The sequence below is a fragment of the Ammospiza caudacuta genome, chromosome 5, assembly GCF_027887145.1.
Source record: "Ammospiza caudacuta isolate bAmmCau1 chromosome 5, bAmmCau1.pri, whole genome shotgun sequence".
Taxonomy (NCBI): Eukaryota; Metazoa; Chordata; class Aves; order Passeriformes; family Passerellidae; genus Ammospiza; species Ammospiza caudacuta.
Genome location: NC_080597.1, coordinates 57,458,428 through 57,481,827, shown reverse-complemented (window position 1 = coordinate 57,481,827; position 23,400 = coordinate 57,458,428). Strand labels below are relative to the sequence as shown.

At 35.5% G+C, this 23,400-nt stretch overlaps 1 protein-coding gene across 1 annotated transcript in view; it reads left to right on the top strand.

Annotated features, from left to right (window-relative positions):
- The window catches only part of GRM8 (glutamate metabotropic receptor 8), a 316,661-nt gene extending 296,815 nt beyond the window's left edge, over positions 1–19,846 (top strand). The window contains exons 10-11 of the mRNA XM_058804561.1: positions 13,352–13,598; positions 18,611–19,846. Of these exons, the coding sequence (XP_058660544.1) occupies positions 13,352–13,598; positions 18,611–18,660 (297 nt within the window). The 3' untranslated portion in view covers positions 18,661–19,846. The remainder of the gene's footprint in view (positions 1–13,351; positions 13,599–18,610) is intronic.
- Positions 19,847–23,400: the final 3,554 nt, after the last annotated feature.

Sequence of the window (23,400 nt, the reverse complement as noted above, 5' to 3'; positions counted from 1 at the left end):
ACATTTTTGAAAGCTATAAACATTTAGCTATATAAGAAAATCAATTTTTCTCACTTTGGGCCCTAGAAAAATCATTGGGCAAGCCCTCTAGAACAAATTTCTGGTGTCATGAAGGAGAAGAAATTTATTGGAAATACTCAACATAACTAACCAACCTGATTGCCTTCTTCAATGGAACGTGGGTGTTTGTGGATGAGGGGAAAGCTGGGGATGTCGTTTACCTGGATTTTAGCAAGACTTTTGACACTGTGTCCTGCAATATTTTGATACCTAAGTTTAGGATGTTTTAGTCTTGATGGGTGTGCACCAGACAGGTAAGAGTCATTTAGCATAAAAGGGATCAGAGAGCCATGGATCTATGTCATGCTCTATTTGAAGGCCACAGGAGGTCTGTTCTGGGACCTGTTTAACATCCTTACCCATGGCCAAATAGTAGATGGTAACAAACTGGGGTATAATTGCTGATTTGCTAAAGGAAAGGATTGTCATACAGAGACACCTAGACTGATGGAGGAACGAACCAACAGGAAACCATCCAAAATTAACAAGGCACAATGCAAAGTTTGGCACATGGAAAGCTAGAGACCTTGCAATGGTACAGGGTGAAAATTATGACTGACTGACAGGGTAGAAATTATGTAGAAAAGGCCGTGAAAGCCTCACAGGCATCAAACTAAGCCTGAGTTAAAAGACCCATGGTCACAAACAAGGCCATCAGCCTCCTGGGCTCTGTAAACAGAAGCAGATAGGTAAATTGAGGGCCAGGATTACATCTCTCTGCCTGGTCCTCATTAGGAGATACCTGAAATACTGACCTCCCAGCATGTTCTAAGAGACATAGCAATAGACTGGAGCAAGTTCAGCACAAGGACCATCATTATTGTTGGTGGCTGGCGCCCTTGCTCTGTGAGGAGAGACTGATGAAGCTGGGCTTCTTTAGCCTGGAGCAGAGACAGCTTTGGACAGAATGAACAGCACCCTTTGTGTCTAGATTTTGGTCACTGAGAGAATGGAGACAGTCCCTCCACAATGGGGGTGATAGGAGAGCTGGAATCCATGGACGTAAATTGAAACAAACATAATTTAGTCTGGCTAAAAGGAAAAATATTTTTCACTGTTAAGGCAGTGAAGTTCAAGTAGTTGCCCAGAGAGGCTATGCAGTCTCTCTTTATTCTTGGGGGTCTGAGAGACCTGACTGGATAAAGACCTGAGACACCATGTCTGACTGCACAGCTGGCCCTGCTTTGAGGAGAATGTTGGACTAGAGACCCAAGGACCCTTCCACCCTGACCTAACTATACTTGTAAATGAAACAAAGTCTTTTTAGAAAGAGTGCAATCAAATTATTCAGTTAAACTGATTTGGATTCTTGTATGGTTTTATGGATTTTCAGCTCAAGGTCTTGATTTGGTACAAAGCCTCTTTTTAGCAGAAGCCTCACACAAGGGATCAGCCATTTCCCTCCCAGCAGTAATGCTGACACCATCATAATAACACAGTAGATCAGAGTACTGCAGATGTTAAAAAGCTAAGAGATTATTTTACACCAATTTCTCATGGCTCAGGCCGACATATTCCCATATTTAGAGTTCAAGTTTGAAGAACTGGAAACTGATTTCAGGAAACTGAAATCTCTTGGTAGCTATACTTCACATTCTGCTTGAATCTAGGTCTGTTCTGCACTTGTAGATATCTTTTTAGGCTGACAACAAACCTCTCCTAGTCTTGTGGCAGATGATAACAGTGACTGTACAGGAAGTATTTCAGATTTCTGAAGGGAAACACACTGGCTTATCTTTGTACAGTGTTACCATAGCAAGAATAGATGAGTGAACATCCTGAAGCTGGTGTGCCAGATTCATCTTGTATGATTAACTGTAATTGTGAGAGTAACATAAATGTTTGTGTCACTCATATTTCCCCTGAGTGTATTACAGCCAAGGCATACTAAAGTCAGCTCTGAATCAGTCACAAGTCCACCTTATTGTTGGTTCTGCAGTGCAATTCATACACATTTACTGCTGCATACCTTATAAGTTTCTATCTTCTGGCATTGCTCCCAGAAAAGTTAAGATGTTAGGGTTTTCATTTCAGTGTTAATATTCTTGACATGTGGGAATGACAGACAAAAAGCAAATGTTGGATGCTGACATCAGAGATATTCTAATGTTTAATTTAGTATGCAGCATCACATATTTTAATTACATATTGTATCTATTATGCAGTATTACCCATTGTAATAGGTAACTGAGATTGTAGCTACTGAAGGTTCAAATATATAAATAATAATAACATATAAAAATTGTGGAGGGACTACACTGTATTCAGTCTTTTATTATCTGGGATAAGCTAATTGAAATCTCACCAGAGAAGGTTGCAGTTAAATAAAACAAAACCAAATAAAACAAAACCAAAAAACATGACAAAAAAAATCCTGCAAACAAACAAACAAGCAAACAAACAAAAAAAATCCCCAACAAAAAAGAATTAAAAAAACAAACAAAAAAACCCCAACAAACCAACAAACTGACCCAAAAAAACTATAATCAATTTATCCTGAACATACAAATAGCAAAAAGAAGGTGAAAGTTAGAAGCAGAGTTAGCATGGGCAGGGCAGAGGGATGAGGGGTGAAGGTATATAATGTCATCACTATTCTACCTTGTTGCTCTTCTGAGATTCTCTTCTGAGATAGCACAGAGATATTCCTATAAGAAAATATTGCACATTTTTTTGGGAGTCAGCAGAATCCTGCTCTGCCTTAAGAATCCTCTAGATAGACAAAGAAGAAATTTAAAACTTATCAGGATAGCACAGAACAAAACATGTTTATCATGCAACACAGGTTCATTCAAAAGTCTTATTTGAACACTCTAATTTTGAAAGTCTTTTACAGTGGACTTTGAAAGAGTTGTGGGTCGGTTGTAGCACAGAATGTATTGTGTTTAGCCACATTCCTGCCCTCTGCATTGAATCTAAGAACCTGGTGTCTGCTTCTAAAATCCAGTTCAGGTTAGAGAGTGTTTTTTCCTGCTCCAGAGTGTGTTAGGGAATTCACAAGGACCTTCTGCAGTGAATAAATCTAACAAAAAATCTGTACTGGAGTAATGTCACAATCAATTACAGAATAAAATAAATCAGAATGACACCAAGGCAAGTAAACACTCAAGTGAGACCTTTAGAGATTGGTATCAACAGAGAGGAAATAGTTTTGTAATATGCATATTTTTAAGTCAAATTTATACTGCAATTTAGTTAATTTTGGTAAAATATCAGAAAATTAATGAAAAAATATTTTTATTAGTTTTTAAGTTTTAATCAATTCATCGCTTTGTGTAATACAGTGTAAATTCATTGAAGCCAAGGAAACAGCCATCAGTGGATTCATCTGGCTGCCATTAAATTTATTCTGACATAAGGAATGAACACAGCGAACATTTCTAGACAAGACTAGTACTTGAGTACAACTGTTGTAAGATTTCTGTTCACAAATTGCAATTGAAATGCTTGCTGAGGGCTGCAGGGACATGTTTGATTGTTTGTTTTTCTTTTTGTCATTCCGTTTTAGCTGCTTCCTTGCTCATTACTTTGTTCCCATTAGCATAATGTATTGATTGTGTTTGCACAGCTTTTCCTGCCAAAGGCTGCCCTTCAGTTGTACAGCCATTGGGGTAACCAGCTGTTACTTGTTTAAGCCTCCATCATTTTGTATGACAGAGTAACTTAATTATGCCCTGCTTGAAGATGCTAAATAAAATTATCTTCTGAGCAAGTGTACTTCACTTAATATTTGTCTCTATCAGGTACTTAAACTCTGACACTTAAGCTATGAGTGCTAAATAAGCAAACATATTTTAAAGCAAAACTGGTAGCAAGTTAATTATTACAGAGATAGAGGCTGCTTTACAGTATTTCTAGACACAGTTATCTCTTTAGCTCAGGTATTTTGCATATTTAAGAGACTTCAGAAAAAAAAGAAATTAAATGCAGTTAATAGCATAATAAACCACCATTTAAGGTTAACCTTTTTCTACGCTTTATGGGCATAGGTAATAGATCTTCAGTAAGCATTGGGAATTTTAAAAAGACAGAATTGTAATATTCTATGTATTTCAAATCTAGACAAGAAAAAATTCCTACTCAGTCATATATCCTAGTTATAAGAATGTGCCAGTCAACATCAATGGCCTTTGTGTCATACAGAACAATGAGTTCTTATTTTAATTCTGGTATTTGAATAAAATGCAGACAATACATTTTTATTTTATTGGCAACATCTTTCCTTAGTTCACTATAAGACAGTTTTCTCGCCTTCCCTTTTTCATCATGATACAATTCTGCATTTGAAAATGACAATTTTGGGGTTGCCAACTGGGTCCTTGAGTGTTAAGTGTTCTGAAATGCAGCTCCCGTGTTTTCAAAGGGATTATAATTGAAAATGTTTGAATTGGCATGAATTTATTTTAAATAGGCTACCTGCCACATTTGCTAGTTTTTTAGCTTTAGGGTAAATTCAATCTGCATTCAAAGTAGATACCTGAAGACCTAATTAATAACAAACCGCTTCTATAAAATAAATTTTTGTAAATGTGATAAAATTTCAAAAGTAACTAGATAGGTTATTCAAGTTAGAATGTATTTGACAAAAGAGAATTTTAATTTTGATGTATTTGAAAGTGATATGAAAGTCATTTGAATGCTCTTTGGAAATCTTTTAATAAAGGAGTATTTTTTTATCAAATAAGGTTGGAAATAAGGTTTTACAGAACACCCAGCTCCTGCTCAATAAATATGTATTGGAGGTGTGTTGTTACTAGAAAAAGGCTGCAGACTTTGTATTGCTGCAGGCTTTTGGAATATATTTTTTAACATTTGGAGCTTCTGATGGCTGTGGTATCACTTGTCCAGCAGCGGGGAGAGCACTGCCAGGCTTGTTCCAGCTCAGGGCTCTGAACACCGGGCATGACAATGATCTAACAAACCTGCAAACCACTCACTAACAAAGTCACTGGGACTTAATTCCAATCAATAAGCAGGTAATGGGTGCAGATAGACTGAGTTTAGAGGAGAACTCATTTTAGAAAAGACGAAATAAGGACACAGTCATAGAAAATGTGTGAACACAACCTCAGCCAGATCCAAGACTAAGGGAGAAGGAATACCAGACATCAACATCAAAGTCTTAGGATTCGTAATTTCCCCTTCTTTCTATTTGTCTTGTGGGGGGCTAAATCTGATACCAGGTGTGTATCACTGGAGAAAAGGGATTAATACTCAAGTTTATGTGTATACAGATTTAGCTATATTATTACTGAGATTTTTCTGTAATGATGAAATAATCTGAAAAGACAAGCTAGTATGATTGTAACTGGATTAATAATAAGATTTGCTATGGGTTTCAGTAGGCTGTTAAGATTTTAATTAGATAAACATTAAATTCTTTGTTTAGCATTTTGTCAATAAGAACTCTTAAGTGTAACACAATATACCATAAAATCCTACTTGTACATTATGTTGAAGATTCAATTAATGCATAAATAGGACCTCGTTTAATTAATTTCATTTCTCAGTTTTTTCATGAACCACAGTGTTTTTCCGTTATGTTTTTACACTTTTTGGGTTTTTTTACTTTTGTTTTGAAATTCTTTTAGCTTAGCTTTACAAAAAATCAGTACTAAATTTCTGTTTGATCTTTTGGAGCTCACTATTCCTGAATATCAGGACTGACATACCCATTACAACAGACATGATAGAGATTAGTCTTTGGTCAATTACTGAAAACTGTGACTCTATTTGCAGTAAGGTTGATGAAACGTATGGCTCACATGGAATTTAAAAACCATAATACTGCAATAAATTGTGTGCTGTGCTATAATCAAGCTATATGATAGTGTAATATATGAGAAGAAAAATGAGTTATGAGAATTTAAAAGAAGAAATAAAAATCAATTTACATACTGATATTTTAAATTACTTTGAAAGTCTGCAAGGCAGTAGTTAGGATTTTCCATGATGTATATATCCTGAGGATGGGTCACAGTGAAGAATCAGATTTTAGTTCATTACTAGTTTAATATGACATTTTAATAAATGTTGCAGATGAAGTAAAGCTGAATATTTCTTTCCCTTCAAAAATATTGCTTATTTCCAATGAGCAGAATGTTTGATAATGCAACACTTGCTTGTCTAATCTTCTCCAGGTTTTGCCAAAAAGCAGCATAATTTCTGATGTCAGTGCTCTGTGATGTTATCTGTAAAAATGTCTACAGAGGTTACACATAAACAAAAAGCTTTTTGAAATTAGCAGTTTTGGAGGAGCTAAAGCATCTGAATCTGGCATATTGAAAAAAGCAAAGGGAAAAGAAGAAAAAACAAGGGATTAAACCAATCAAAAAATCTGGTTGTCTAGAATGTTATGCTAAGAGATTAGATTTGCCAATAGAAATGACAATGGACATTACTGTCTGCCATGTTAAGAAGATACCATGTTACTGTGAATCAAGGAATCACAGAAAAGCTTAGGTTGGAAGGTACCTTTAAAGATGATTTCATTCCAACCCCTCTGCCATGGGCAGAGACACATTTCACTGGGCCAGGCTGATCAGGGCCCCATCCAGCCTGGTCTTGAACACTTCCAGGGATGGGACAGTTGCAACTTCTCTGGGCAACCTGTGCCAGTGTCTCTCCCTCATGGCAAAAAAATTATTCCTTATGTTTGATCTAAATCTACCTACTTTCAGGATAAAACACTTTCCCTTACACTGCCACTACGGGCCTTGGTAAAATATCTCTCTCTCTCTCCCTTACACCCACCCCCCCACCTCATTCCCCTTTTAGAGATTGAAAAGGCACAAAAAAATCTCCTTGGACCCTCCCTTCTCCCTCCCCTTACAAATATTGCAGGTATGGTCAAAATTGGACTTAAGTGGAAAATCTGAACTGAAGTAGTTACCATAATTCAGTTTCTGAAATGCAGGTATATACATGTTCTACCAAGACTCCTCTGAGCTTTTATAGCTCCTCTCACATCCAAGCTTTAATGGAAGTTCATACTTTTTAAATGTGGCACACATTTAATTTGAAATCAGTTGTTAGTGCTTTCTTTTCTCATAACTTTGTGAAAGCAGCAGAAATTTAAAAATAAATTAGAGACTGTATGTTTTCTCAGGATTTGTTTTCTTCTGCTGTGTGAAGAATCATAGTCTACATTTACTTGAGATAATAATCTTTTAGGTGTTGTAGTTTCATTTTGTGAGAAGGCTTTCACTTTTCTTCTTTCAACTTCATTTTAATTGCTAGTTTGGTAAGGAATGTTTTCAAAACGCTAAAGGATATATAAGTACCATAGCTTCCCATGTTTTCTAACTGAACAAATGTTTGAAGAAGACTCACTCAGTGAAGTTTATCTTATACCTGGTAAATAATCTTGTTATATAAGCCAAACAATGACTGACTTGTTCCTGTTATGTACAAGTTTTCCTTCAAAAATTTTTCTTCCCACAGATCAAGACAGAAAAGTATGTTTTGCAGTGAAAGCAATAAAAGCCTGTAGGTGTAGGCTTATGGGGTTCTGCAGAGAAGCATGAATCCTCTGGTTAGTTTTTGGCTCCTTGTCAGCATTGTTACCTCCTGTTTACATTCTCCTGGTTTCAAATGTATTTCATATATATTTTCTGTATCCAGGCTTTTCCTTGTGTCTTTTTGGTGTGGAATCCATTGCATGGCTTTTCTTTCTAATTTGTGAACAGGACTGCGAAATATAATTTTTGTCAGCCAGTCAACTCTTCAGCAAGCAGCAACACACACAAAAGTAATTGTAGTGTATGGCATGTGCATTATTTTAAAAGAAGAAAAGGACTGTCTTTTTTCTAAGCCTTCTATGTTCTGCAGCACATGGAAGATGGCTATGAATGCTTTCAGTGTTTTCCTGGGAATAAAAAGACTCATGCTGTCTCCACCATAAAGAAAGAAGGCCCATTTTCCTGTCTTTCCCAATATGAGGGATGCCTGTAGATAGATGATATGTATCTTCATTTTATGATGTATCATTTATCTCCTGGATAGCAATGATCTGGTAAGGTTTCTAGCAGCTGAGAATGAAGGGAAGTCTAGAAGGAGGGAATGTTATCAAAAAAAATCTATTGGCAAAAATATCTTGCTGCAGTTCTGTCCTTATAACATGAAACTAGCTGAAGCAACCAAGATTCACATAAGAGACATGTAGAATTTGATAACAAGGATAAAGGAAAAATTAAATCATAACTCAATCTTCTGCTCTGTTACTAGCAATGTGGGACACGTTCAAGAGTGTCTGTGTTTATCTGTCTCAGCAGGATGGTTCAAACTCCAGTGTTTGATACCAAGGCTATTGCTCTATCCTGTGGAGAAAGAGACTTCTAAAGGGCAAATTGTATAGAATTAGTCAATGAGAGCCATTAGACCAGCTGTGTCCTTTCAAACATCCACTTCTCTTTGGACTGCAAGTAGCTGAGTTGAGTCTATGCTAGGCACACTCATAGTTTGAGATGTACCAAGACTTCCCTCAGTGATTTAGCACTTCACTTACTGCTGGACTTTTTTTCATCTGTGTTACAACTACTGGGAGTTAGAGAGCTTGTGCCAAAGTGGAAAATACATTAAATTTACTCAAGACATCACAATAGCCCTATGCTTTTCCAGGATATACTATTAGAACCAGATTAGGGAACAGTCTGTTCTCTATTTGACTTATTAAACCTGAGTAGAAAAAGAGAAAAATAAATAGCATGAGAAAATCAGCAATTCTCGATAGTTTCTGAATATTATCTTAAATGTAAAAATAGGGGAGGACTCAAAAGAGGGAAGCAATCTGGATAAGGTTATGACATTGCTACTTTTTTTTTTCCTTTAGTGAAAGTGTGAACTTTGTGTTGAACTTTGCCTCAGCAAGCACCAAACAGATGAGACACTGCTGGGAACTTGAGGGATATTTTATTTCCTAGCAGTGAAGCCTGGCTGAGAGGCAGTCATTCAGCTACCTGCATTGGGACAATCCAGTGTGCACACCTGCTTTGATGCATAGAAATTTGTTCAGCTTTCCAAGGAGGCAATTCAGTTTCAAGTACTTTGAAACTGGAGAACTCATTAGAGTATCTGTGTTTTATTAAAATAGCATGTTTCATTGGCGCAATGTTTCCTGTGGAATGTTTTCGGTTTCAAAGTAGAAAGACACGCATAGTCCTAGAATCAATGGCCATTATCTATTTTAGCTGCTGAGTTAGGATAATCTGAAGGTTATATTACCAAGCCTGTAGGAAGCTTCTGATGAGGAAGGGGTCCAGGTCACTTGTGGGATAGAGAAATCATGTGTCTGAGCAGGGATCTGAATCTTTTTCACAAGGAACTGTCTATTGTGATGGATCCTTTGTCAATTGTGGAGGTTACATAAATTGTACATAAAAAGTGTCAGTTCTGGGGTGGGGTTGAGGTGGAGGATAGAGACATGAAGGTATTTAGGCCTCAAGTATTTCCCATAGTTTAAAGGGTGTTTTTCCTTGCACTACCATGATTTTAGTTTTCTGACATATCCTTTGACTGTCAAGAACAAGGAGAATAGATATAGCAGTCTTTGTTACATTTGTGAAAGGCATTATCAGACAAAAAGTTTGTAGTTCAGAAGGGATTTTGGTGTGAGGAGTGCTGAAATTCATTTCTGTGTAACTATGAATCATTGTAAAAAGGGACCTTTATTCTTCTGTAACTTCAAGTGAGCTACCACTGTGAGACACATGAAAAATTATTCAGACCTCATATCTTATTAAACTGAACTACTTTTGTTGCTCCATTTCTCCTTATTTTTAGAGCATCTAATTCTGTAAAAGTTACAGGTAGTTATGTTCCCAGAATAATAAAAGTACCCAGAATGCACAGCCATGAAACATCATAGTCCTCTTGTCAGGAATAAAACAAGTAAGAGTCAGACAAAAGTCAAACCAAGTGTGTGTGGTATCCTGTTTGCTAGACTTGGGCTTCATTGGGCTGCAAGAATAGGGATTCGCAAGAAAAGAAGGATAAAATGCAAGAGATATTGCCATCCTATAAACAGATTCTCAGCCTTCAAATGATCACTTGAAAAAGTAGTAGGGCTTGTTGAGATAGGACAAGGGGTAGTGGTTTTAAAATTAAAAGAGTGTTGATTCAGACTAGGCATTTTTTTATGATTAAGGAGGTGAAGCACTGGAACAGTTTAGCCAGAAGAGGTGGTAAATGCCCCATGCCTGGAAACATCCATGGTCAGGTGCTCTGAGCAACCTGATCTAGCTGAGATATCCCTGCTCACTGAAGGGGTGCTGATCTAGAGGTCCTTTAAAAGTCACTTCCGACCCAAATTATTCTTTGATTACAGTAGGAAAAGGAATCAGACTCAGACTCTCAACTCAGCCTTCAGCTGAGAATGCAATTGCATTAGCCTATGAAATCAGATAGTTGTATGCACACCCACAATGTGTTTGTGTAAGTGTATGTTCAAAGCCTTTCCCTCAAGATTGAGCAAGTGTCTCAAAATCCTTTTCTCACTGGCTTCATTAAAGGGTAAGTAGTAAGAGGGATCCATGAAAAACAGGATCCCTGAGTCTGAAGCTCTTTAAAAACTATAATCACTCTTTGAAAATTGTCCTGTCAGAAAACTCCCAGTTCACCCTAGTGTTGATATTTCAATAACTATAGTGGCTGGTTCAAAACCACAGAAATCATTAGAAATAAACCCCATTGCATATGAACTGTAATCAGCAATATGAAACTAACTGATTTGGATTTTTAAAAGATGCTCTTGTGCTGGTCAGCGGTTAAGTCCACAGAAAATAGATTAGATGTAATTATATATGTAATGAAAAATACCTGTGCTGAAGCCCTTAGGATCTTACTTTTTCAGTTTATGATGAGATTCAGAGTTGTTTTACTTAGGTACCTTAGTTGAATGTAAACCTTCAAGCTGACATTGACACACTAAGAGAAATCTCTTTAATAAGATCTTGGCATCGTGGCATCTCTTATTGCTAGAAAGATCATTGAGATCTCCTATAATGTATAAATTTGTTAATGTTACTAATAAAATAATGCACATATTTTATCCTATAACATTTGGAGCTTTATCCTTTTTATCATATCACTCTTACACTGAACCATGAGAGAAAGACAATTGTTAGAACTTGAGTACTTGATAAGAAATAAAAACCCCAAAATATATTTAAATGCCAGGCATTGTTACAGAATGCGTGGGTGAGGCTTAAGTAGCACTTAACTGCCATGACTTGGATTTTAAAAAATGGTAAGGCTTCAAAAATAATTTTTATTGGAATTTCCATACACAGTACAGTTTTTAAAATGTATTGCTTACAATGATTTCAGTTTTGAAAATCCCATCAGGAAATATATTCATGTTTAGGAACCAAATACTTTTGCTTTTGCATGCCTCTTAATTAAATGCTTAACCCTAAAAGCCACTGCTGAACCAGTTTGTTTGGAGATCAGTCCATTTGGTTCAGGGAGAAACAGACATGTGCATTGGTGTGTCTGCATGTGAACATGCATCTGCACAGAGGTCCTTCCACAGAAGTCTGGAAAAACTTCCTTATTAGTGTGGCCATGTCATGTTTTCATTAGAAATGTTCATGCACAATATAGCTCTGCTTTCAGGCAGACCACTGTCATTTTGGAGGTTGATAGGAATAGAATTATTTCACTGGTGTGAGGAAAGAGTATGTTATTTCCTCACTTACTGAATTGATGTGTGATTGAAATGAAGGAAGGTGTTACTCCTGTACCTTTCCTCAGCACAACAGACAGTCCTGATTGTCTTTTCAGGCTGGTGCTGCCCCTGAAAGCGGGTTGAGCTTTTTACAGATATTCAGGAATTTTTAATGTTTTCCTGAAGACTACACTGGGCTATGCTTCTTTTTCTGGTAGTATTTGGCATAGTATTTGTATTTCTGTGCAATTATACAGTTACTTAATAAGGTCATTCAGAATCCATGTTTTTTTCTTACCTAAGATTGCTTTATATGAGAGAGCGCAGTTTATTTGTGATCCCTAAGGAGAAAGTATCTAATGGAAAAACTTTGTAGGCTGAAAGACATTAAATGGTTTGGCTATAATAGTGCACAACAGTTTATTATATCTCTACTTTTCTGCCAAGGGCCAAGTCACCCAAGGGCACTTCATAAACAATGATGATCTGAAGATGACATTGCAGACAGACTTACCATCTTATCTTCAGGTTAATGTGATAGTGTTGGCCAGTGCTTAAAATCATGCCTGACAACGTCACTGAATCATCTATGAAGGCACTAAGCATGTTTTTCTTCAGTATCTTTTCCAATATAACAAGGATTACTGAGAGATTTCCTACTTAACACAGAACTGTAAAGTATTTTTTGTTCATAATATGGCTAATAAAAAATAATTTCCTAAAAAGAAATAACTGTTGAGCAGAACTACAATTAGTATTGGTAATATACTAGCTAAATACTTCATCAAACAAATTTCTGTCTGCTGTTCTCAAGGAGTGTTTATTGGCATTTTCTCTTATAGTATTATGGAATACCAGAGTTACCTTCTTTTTGTAGATGATAAGAAAAAATAAACAGACTCACTCTGAAATGCCAGATTTTTCCTTTCTATTTTTCCTTTCTATCTATAGGGAACTGAGATCTTCTGTGAGATAATTTCATGGTTCCTCAATTTTCTGATTTCTTAGTTAGGACCATGACATATTAATAACTTTATTGTGTGCCAACAGAACATTGTGATTAGAATTCAAAAGTAGGATGGAAAACAAACAAAAAACCAAAAAAATCAACCCTCCAACACCATCAGGAATATTCAAGCATCACTATGAAAAGCTAATTTTTTTTTCAGGCTTGAAACTCAGAGTATATAAAAGATTCCATTAGATTCTGCATTATGCTGCTGTCAGTTGAGCCATGCTGCACACACTGTTGAATCACCGTGTGGCATATTGGTGTAGAGGGTTCTGTCTGTTAAAGTAGATGACACAAGGCTAACTCTATTGTCATTCCTGTCTTCTTGTCCAGACATACTGGTTTGGTTTTTTTTTAATGTGTTTGTTGCACCATCTTTCTTACTTTTATGAGAATGAAGTTTCATGAATATTATGTTGTTTCTACCACCTACTCTTAAGGTTATGAACCCAACAGGAAACAGCCATACTCGGCTATAATTAAAAACAACCAAAGCCAAAGGTCCTTTTGATGTTCCTTTTCCACCTAGTACTTTTAAGATAGCTACTTTGTTTTCCTTCTTGAATTAAATTAATACAACAATGATTTTTTATGTTGTTTCTTTTCTTCCCCAGATGTACATCCAGACAACAACACTGACTATCTCCATGAGTTTAAGTGCTTCTGTGTCTCTGGGCATGCTCTACATGCCCAAGGTTTATATTATCATTTTTCATCCAGAGCAGAATGTTCAAAAACGGAAGAGGAGCTTCAAGGCTGTGGTGACAGCTGCTACAATGCAAAGCAAACTGTCACAGAAAGGAAACGACAGACCAAATGGAGAAGTCAAGACTGAACTGTGTGAAAGTCTTGAAACCAACAGTAAGTCATCTGTAGACTTGGTCAAGAGTGGCAGCACATCTTAATAGATGTACGTTCACAAGAATGCACTTTCTTTTAATAATAAACTTAATTATTTTTGTTGCTTGTTCTGCATGAATCCAGAGATGTGTCAGAATTCATGTACTGCTGAATGCAGGAATGTCTAGAACTGTTTCAAAGAAATTAATTTTCACAGGAGGCTAGTAGAAAACAAAAAGCACAAGCAGATTTTGAAACGCCACATCTTTTAAAAATTGTTTTAGCTAGTGCTATTTTGATGTGTTGTACATTGCTGTGCCAGTGGTATGTCCTGACAGTTCATGAGGTGTATTTATGGTCATCATTGTATATTCAAAACTCAAAGGCTGTTAAAAAAAAAAACTACAATGAAAACAGCTAGCATTGGTTTTATTTTGCAGTCAGATATGGAAGAGAAAATAATGCTTTTTACCTTTCTACCTTCATATTTGTTGGATTGTTCATTTTTCACAACTCATGAGTAACACTTCCCAGCATAATGCTTCCCATCCAGGTTTTTGTTCTGGTCTCACTCATCCTGGTACAAAATCATGATAATTTGTGTGAAGCTTAATTAAAACATGTTCTGATATATCATAGATTTTTAATGGGAAAAAAATTCTTCCCCATTCAGGAAAGTTCTTGAATCTAGCTACATCTCAAAATTGCTGTGGTACAGATAAAAACAGAAGTTATAGTTCTCATTCCACCACATGATATACCATTTTATAAACTAGACTTCCTAATAACAATAATAATCAACAATGACCAAAGACATTAAGCTTATACCCAGTGCAGAGAAATTGAGAATTTTTTTCTTCTGAAAAAACAATGTCACATTAGATGGGTAGCAGCTGTGGCAGCTAAGCATTTCAGTCATTTTACTGCAAACAACATGGTTTATTTTTAATTTTTATTGCTTTTGGATGATATTGGTGTTTAAGTAGTACTGTTTTGGTTAAGCACATTGAGACAAGCCAGTACCAAGTTTGCATTAAATTATTGTACTTATTTCTGATAAATGAATACCCCTACTGAAATCTATCAGAGTTTGCCAGATTGAAGACTATATAAAAGTAGTCCATAACTCCACCATACTATATTATACTATGCTTGCTGATGCATGGAGGACACTGGGTGCAAACTGTTTCACTGGAAAAACTCACGACCCTTCAAAATGTGTAAAACTGCTAGAGTGAGCTATGGGCTTATAGAGCTTCAGATTGAGAGATGTAACAAAGGACAAACAAGAAAGGCATAGAAATTATTTGTGGATCAAATAATAGAATAGAAGTATGAAAGACTCCGTAATTTTGCAACTCTTCAGAAAACTCAGAAGGAAAAAAGGAAAAGAGACATGGATTTTGCTGAGTGTGAAAAATTATAAACTTCCAAGGAGAGGTTAAAGCAGGGTTTTCAGAGTGGGGTGAGAAAGAGTGTTAATAAGAAAGTCTTGGATATCTGATGTTTATCTACTGTACCTAATTAAGAAATGCTGTGACTGAGATTTCTTAAACTATGACTATGCATAATTCATAGAAACAGATGCTACAGGAAGCAAGTCTGCTTCTCAAATAGTCCAATACTGCAGGGTAATGCTTATTAACTGTGCTCTAAACATGACTTTAACAGTAACACACCTATATAATTCTGAGCTCACTAGGAGTATATCCTGACAAGGTTTTCATCCATCATAATGCTTCATAGGCAAAAATTCAGTCAAGTCATCTGCACTCCAGAAAGCTCTCCCTATGTAATTGAGTTCTAGGCCTTAAGATGGGTTTCTCTCTTCCCTGAAATACTTATTGTCAAAGCATTTGACAGTTCCTGTGCATTTTAAGTGCACAATGCAGCATAAGTCCTTTTCACTGTGTCACTTGTAACAACTTCTCAGCACCACAAAACCTCTTGCAGTGACTGCATCTAAGATAGAGCTTTCTTTTCAGTGATAGCATATGAAGCTGATTGCAAAGTATCAGTCTACTTCCAGTATACCAGAAGTGAGCAGTGATTGTTTCCCCCCTTTACCAAGCACAAACACTAGAAATGATAGCAGTGCTCATAACTAGGTGAGAAACAGGATGCGATAGTCACGTAATCCCTTTTGCTTCCCAGCCAGAGACAACTCTGCTCTATCTAGTTTGTCCTGTTCCATGTAACACCCATTGTTCTGTGTTGTCTTCCACATGAATATGTTCATGGGTTTATTTGTGGGAATAGGTCCATATTCAGTGAAAAATAAATTGTTTCTGGGAAAAAGTATTAAAAAAAACTATCCAGGTGTGGTTACAGAAGGCAATGACAAGTACATTAAATGAATATAGGTCAGATCATAATAATCATTCTACATTGCTCTTTTATTTTTTTCTTTTTTTTGTTTCAACAGCAAAGTAGCAACTGGAGCTATAAAAGTGTGTTTATTCTCAGAAATATTTTGAGCCAATTCCATTACTTTTTCTGACCATCTAGGCTTGCCAAATGTGGTTCATGTTATTATTGTGAAATGCTAACAGTCTTAAAGAGCAGGACACCAGCTGCTGAAGCTTTCAGATCCCCAATCATGAACTCTAGACTAATTCCACAGAACTAAAAAGACACATGCAATATTTATAAAGTAAAAAACCACAAAAACTGTTTGGAGATGAGATTAGTTTTAATATATTTCAAACCACTGTCTACATTAAATTCCTGCATTATAATTTTTTAAAGTAACAACACTGAGAACTCAACTGGATAATTTTTGTTTCTTGATCAACTCTATATTAATTCTATCAAAAATGTTTACTTCTCAGATACACAACAAAGTTACAGTAATTTAAAAAATTATATCAGCTAAGGTGTGTTAATTACTATTTTTGTATTTTATATTGTATTCCTGAAAATGTCCTCACATAATTCAGCTTACTGAGTTGTGATAGATCTGATTATGTTACATTGCTGTGGGCTAAAAACAAGCACATGTAAACTTATCAGAGAACTCAACTCAACTCATACAGGATAATGTGGTAGTCTAACTTAACCTGATCATGTATCTGACCCTACTTTCAGGGAAAGGGAAAGAAATAAGCTCTGATCTTTCTATCCTTTTGTTCCCAAGCGTGCAGAGTTTGCAGATGAACATTTATCTGTTATTTATTAGCTGGGAAAAAAACATCCTTCTATGCTTGAAGATCCTGGTGCCATTTCATTAGTCCTGCATTATTTTGAGTAGGAACTCAGCAGGCCAAAAGAAAAAATAGAATCCTCTCAGAAATCCAGCTGTGGGAGCATGAGAGAGTTCAGACAAGAGCAGTACATCCCATTTGAAAGATCTGAAAGATGTAAATTAGGCTATACTTGCTTCAAGTGTCCCAATCCATGCAAATAAAGCTATTTCATGCTGGTGCTCGAATATTGTGATCAACTATGAGAAAGACTTGCTTTGTGTGCCAAAAGCAGTCCTTTCATGAATTAGCTTTTTCTAGACACAAAGTACTGGAACTACCTGTGCAAGTGAAAGTAAGAAAAATTACATTTTGCAGCTTTTGTTTGATTATTCATGCTTATATATATATATTCTTAGGCGAAAGGATTATCGTAATATGTGAATTAAATAGTCTGGTTCTGGTGTGTCTTAAAAAATGGCAGATGCAGTATTAGATTTAAATTGCTTTGCAAATCTAAGAAAACATGACAAATATCAAGAAGTAAACTTAGTTATACTAACCACTATTAATTTGCATCCATTTTAGTGATCCTTTATTTAGTTTAATCCATGATGCAGAAGAGAGAAACTGTCATTGCCCAGTTTCTGTAGTCTGTTCTTCACAAATCATCAGACTGTTGGGCTGAATTTAGGAGTTAGCATAAAGAATGCTTTTCCTATCTATCTCAGCTGTTCTCACCAGACTGTATATAGAAAAAAGAAACAAATTGAAGAAAGGTATGGAAATAGAAAATTTGAATCTATAGACCAGGAAACTTTTTTTGCCGTCCCGTTATTTTCATCTTGCCAGCTGCAATCTTCACTATCATAAGCAGAACATGTCTGTAGCAGACGGAATATAAAACATATTTAGAAAGTCAAATTCCTCTTTATGCAGTGTAACATAGACCTTATTATAGAGAAATAAGAGACTCAGTCCCCCATCAGCCTGATTTTCCATGTACCCAGCTGATTTAAAATTAGAGAACTAACTATGAGACCTGATGTAATCACTTTTCTCCTCCAACCATTAAATTAACCTTGACTGATATGACTTGAGTCATATTTTTATAGCATATTTTTTTATATTTCTTAATAGCAAGGATGTAAGGGCTAGAACCTGAAACAAACTTTCTTAAGATTCCTAGTTGTTTAGTTTTGCAATAGTGGAGCTGTTTAATTCTCTCAATATATTGCTTCATTCTGATCAAGGAGTATCAGCTTAGATCAAAAGAAGACATGATCAGCTGGCCATCAACATAAGGAGACCATAATTTTCTCCAGATAATATGTTCTGTAGGGACTATCTGCTCAGTTTCTCTAATTTGGAAAGGGTTAGGCTTTGCTCCTTTCAAGGAGCATATGGCTCTTTTTGGATGGACAAACCACCACTAACTGCAATGTTGTCTTCAAACAGTAGAAGAGAAATAAAAATCCAGTCTCTAAATTAAAACATTTTTGTATGGAATTCAGACAAATAACACAAGGTGTTGAAATTCTGTTGTGGGTATGCTGAAACCACTCATCGTTTTTGCTTTCTATTGACCTCTGCTTTCCCAAATCATAGAAAAAATAAATTGAAGACAGAAATTGAGATCCAGTTTATATACTGCTTACATACATCCTTATACATTCTTTATTCCATGAACATGGACCATATTGTTTGGAAATATAGCAGGACATTGTCTGAATTCAAATGCTAAATATGATTTTTTCCTTCTCTCTTGATTCTAAAAATCCTGAACTTTGTTTTTTTGTTGTTGTTGTTGTTGTTTGTTTTTGGTTTGTTTCTTTTTCGTTTGATTTACAGCCTCCTCTACCAAGACAACTTATGTCAGTTACAGCAATCAGGCAAACTGAGCAGGGATGAAATTCACTGGAAGATCTGCAGGACTGGATCTTGCAAACATAGACTTTACCACCACCAGAATTCAGTCTTGAAAATATCAGTAGTCTACATTCAAATCAATAGTCAGTCTCCTAAAGAACAAGGATTAAACACAAGCAAAAGGCAAAAAGAGACAGGGGAAGGAAAAGTCCAGTTTTATAACATAGAGACAGAGTGTCAAGCTTCTGAACTGTTCACTCACAAAAAGAAGCAAATCACAAATGGAAGCAAATCACAAAAGGAAAACAAATGTTAGCTTGTGAAAAAAAAATGCTGTTGAAATAAATAATGTCTGATGTTATATTTGTAAGTACTTTTTTGTGATTGTGACAATTTCCTTTCCTGTCCTACATTGTTCAACTCGTAAAAGAAGATGAGTTTGTTTCTTGTGACAGCTGACTGAATTAAGTCCTGGGTTATGCTAAAATAAATGCAATGGTCAATGCATGCTAATTTTTATACAAAATAATTTATTTCTAATAATAAAGGAATGTTTTGCAAATGTTGAGACTTGTTTTGTTGCAGTTTTAAGCAAAAAAAAGTCCTTACACTGTTGTCTATTGTTTGTTTAGAATGTGCAGTAAAGGTGGGTGTACAAATAAAATAATAATCATGGCATCAGAAGAATGCAGTGTAAACTCTAAGCATGTGTGTATGTATGCGTGTATGTGTGCACCTGTGTGTGTACATACGTGCATGCCTGCCTGCATGCGTGTGTGTGCGTACTCTGCAGTGTGTGAATTTATTTGTTCAAAGCTTTGTGACTATATTTTATAATGGAAGGATTTTTTCCCCTCTTCTTACCCTCAAAGTAAGTTCATTTTATATGTTTGTAAAGTAAAGGAGTCCTGATAGTAATTATTTTGTATGATTGTATTATATTTTTGAGTCTCCACTAATAATTTTGATCCTTTTCATTTCTGGAACTTAGAGTTTGTAAGACTTTATGACAGCTAGACTGGATTAAGCTGAAAGTCTATTCAGCCTAGTATCCTGTCGCTGACAGGAGAATGTAGCAGATGCATATCTCAATAAAGGTGACTTTGAAATAACAGAAGAGAAATCAATGAAGAATTTGGAAAACAGTAGCCTAGTGAATATATGTACTATTGCCTTATAAATACTTACAAATCAAAGAAATAAATGCCAATCTAATCTTCTTCACATCTTCTAATTCCCATCATTGTGTGAGGTTAGAAAGAACTATGCAAAGAGAAAGAGGAAATTACATTTATATCTATTGTGTTAATGAAACCCTCCAAATAATTAAAAAAATACAGATAGTGACTGTCCCCTGTGTTACTACACCTGTGATGGATGTTCTGTAAGACTTTTTTGCTCCATACAATACCTACCATTCATCAAGTCAATGGGTCTTCACATGCAGCTCATTATTAAATGTTATGTCTCCTGACTTAGCCTGGATGCCTCCTTGTGATTTTATCCTCACAGCAGATGTTTTATTATAACATATCTTAAGGGGGCCGTGGTGGGTCCTAAATTACATGAATGAGAGTTGAAGTATATGAAACTGAATCCCTTTGTATTAAAATGCCAGTATTTATACTTCAGTGTAGCTGGCAACTGTATGACAATGAGTGTCCATTTTCAAAGTATTTGATAAAACATAGTGTTTCCAGAAATTACATGTCTGAAGAATTATCTGATGATTGCTACAGTTTATATGTCATTGTGGGCTTGGTATGAGTGATATTTTGTGTGAAATTTCCTTTTCTGAATATGCCACAAACACATCAAAGTCAAAACTATAAACTACATATGCTTACTTGAAAGCATATAGATGATGCAGGTTATGCAGTGAAACCTGCAAAAAATAATAAAACAGCTTTAGTTCTGGTTTTTTGGCCAATATCTCATAAAATTGAAGTTTTCTTGTGGAAATAGATTGATTAGATCAATTTTTGACAAGACAGATTTTCATGCCTATGATGGATTTCCTAAAAGAGAAAGAAAATCTGTTTTATCTGAAAAACAATATTTTGACAGAGTTTCTTTTCAAAAGCCTTTGAAAAGTTTAATTTTCAATACACAATGAAAAAAAGTTTCAGATACTTTGAAATATCTATACCTATTAACTTAAGCTTAACCCCATGCATTTGAAAAAGCAGTACATGGGAATTGCCTTTAAAGCATATTTCATATACACATAAACATATGTTAGATATACATAAAGACTAGTATATGATATATAAATATCTTCTAGCTTCACAGTAGTCAGAAGAAAATGTTATTGTGAACAGATTTGCAAGGATCAATATACAGTTTCTTTTGGTTGAATAGGAGGTTAAAAATGGAGTGTAAATTAGTATGTACATTTCTGTGTAACTCTCCCCGAAACATGGAGCATATTAAGGCTGTAAGTCCCACTGGCATTAATGTAAATTATCAGATAAATGAGCACACAGTATGAATTACAGAACAGCACTGGTCTGCAGGTTTCCCTTCAATAGGGTGGTTATGTGCAGTTTGTGAAAATGCACAGAATATTCCACTCAGATTGCACAGTCATTCAGTAGTGGAGATCTTGAAGTTTAATAACTAAACTTTTGCATAGGTACAGTAATTTTTCCATCTAAAATTATAAAATATTTTTATTCTACAAAGTTATGTTTTAGTTCTGCTCATGGAGAAGCAGGCTATTCAATTGCTATTACTGATAATTTGTGTGTGATTATGCTGAAGCAACTTCATCAGGGCTCAAAATTTATTTTTACCGGCAGCAGAAACAAGTCCTAAAGGTTGTTTTGTGACTGCAAGATAGATGCAATGAGATCTGAATGACTCTATGTATCAGGTCAATGAACCAGGAATCAAACAGAACAGACAATACTGTAACTATTCTATAGAAAAAGTAATGAGCCACAGCATCTAAAATCTCCTTTTTCAGAAATGCCCAAAGAACAATTTCCACAAAAGGGTTTTTAACTAATAACATTACCTCTCTTCCAATCAATAGATAATTTTTAATACTAAACAAGAAAACAAATAAATTAAAGCATTACTAAGAGATACAGTTTGTAAATCTATTTTATTGGAAGCAAACTTATTACTTTATACATCTACTCCAAGACAGAATGTGAAGGCAGAAGACATAAAATGGTGCAGGGAGCAGTAGGCTTTATTTTAAAAATGTGCATAAATGATCCAGCATATTTCACCTTCACATTACCCATTAAATAAAATGATAGCTTATTATGCTTTTAATTAACTTATGTGCCATGTGGCATAATTAGAAAATTACATATCCTGGTTGAATTTTGAAGAGCAAAATTCAATGTCAGAAGAGGGAAACATTACTTTTTCCAGTTTTGATAGTATCTAATGTAATGGCACCTTTAGCTCTTGTGATACTGCGATTATTTGCATAGAGAAAACACCATTTTACAAGTGTGTTTCATTTGCTGTGGATTATTATTACTTGCAGTCTAAATGGGAAAAAGTCTTTTTCTCAGCAAGAAGTCATTTCTTTCGGACTTTCTCCTGAAATTTCAGTAGCTAATAGGAGAGTAAGGGATGTATATCACTAATACTTATTCTGCTTCCCAGGCAAGTAAATTATTTTTATTAATGGGTTACGGCAAATACCAGAAGGAACAGATCTTATCTTTAGACTGCATTCTGTATTTCTGAATATAGGTAATTTATATTGCCTCCTACTTAGCTTAAAATTGCCTTCTTTCTTAGCTTAAATTTACTAGTAAGATCATGAGAACTGAAAAATATTTTGGTGGAAAAACTCTGTTGCATCTGTGAGATGAAAATAAGCTGGCTGACATGAAAGACAAATTCATCTGGAAACATTTTGGTTATAATAACTTAAAGGAAATTGGAAAACTTACTAATGAATATATTAAAAGTTTTATCAGGAAATAAACTACAAATGAGGAGTGTGGTTAGCTTGTTTCAGCAGATTCTTATGGAGATTTTCAGGCTGTCTTAAAAGGTTACTGTAGAAGTCTTTGCACATTTCATATATTTTGATAACTGTAAATTCCTCTGTCACATTCAAACACTAAAGTAATGGAGATTTTTTTTTTTTTCATTTGACATTATAGTGTGACAGCAGGCATTAACTGCAAGGAACTTATTATTTTATGTGGTACAGCAGCAGGAAAGAGAAAACAGCTTTGTCCCAAATGCTGAAACAATGCTGGAAGTACAGTAAGATGCACAGTGTCCTTAATGACAAACCAAGCTCCTGTTTGTATTATGCAAATACCTTTTCTCCTGGTAGAAGTGGAGTAATATGACATGCAGAGGAGCATGGAAATGAGAGAAAAAAAGAAAAGTGACAGAGTCACAGTATTGAAAATTGTCGAAGGACTGTACCAGCTCCAGACACTGACATCTGTAAAGGGCACACTCCATCCCAGAGTGGGTGTTTTTACATCCACATCTTACATCCACAGAACTGCAGTGAGAAAACTTGACAAAATAATCAATGGAAGTCATCAGAGTTAATGTTGGAGAAGGTAGCAGATAACGAAACAGACTCATTTTTCTTTAAAATTCAAGGAAATATTATGGTGGTGCCCAAGGAATAGGCAAAACTTCTGCAAAGACCTGCAAATACAAGTATGCTAACATTTTTTTCACAAGGTGTAGGCTGTGATCAGAAGTTGCAATGTCACAAATTAGACAGCACCTGTCTTTCCACCAATGAATTAGCTCATTTTCTTTTGTCAATGACT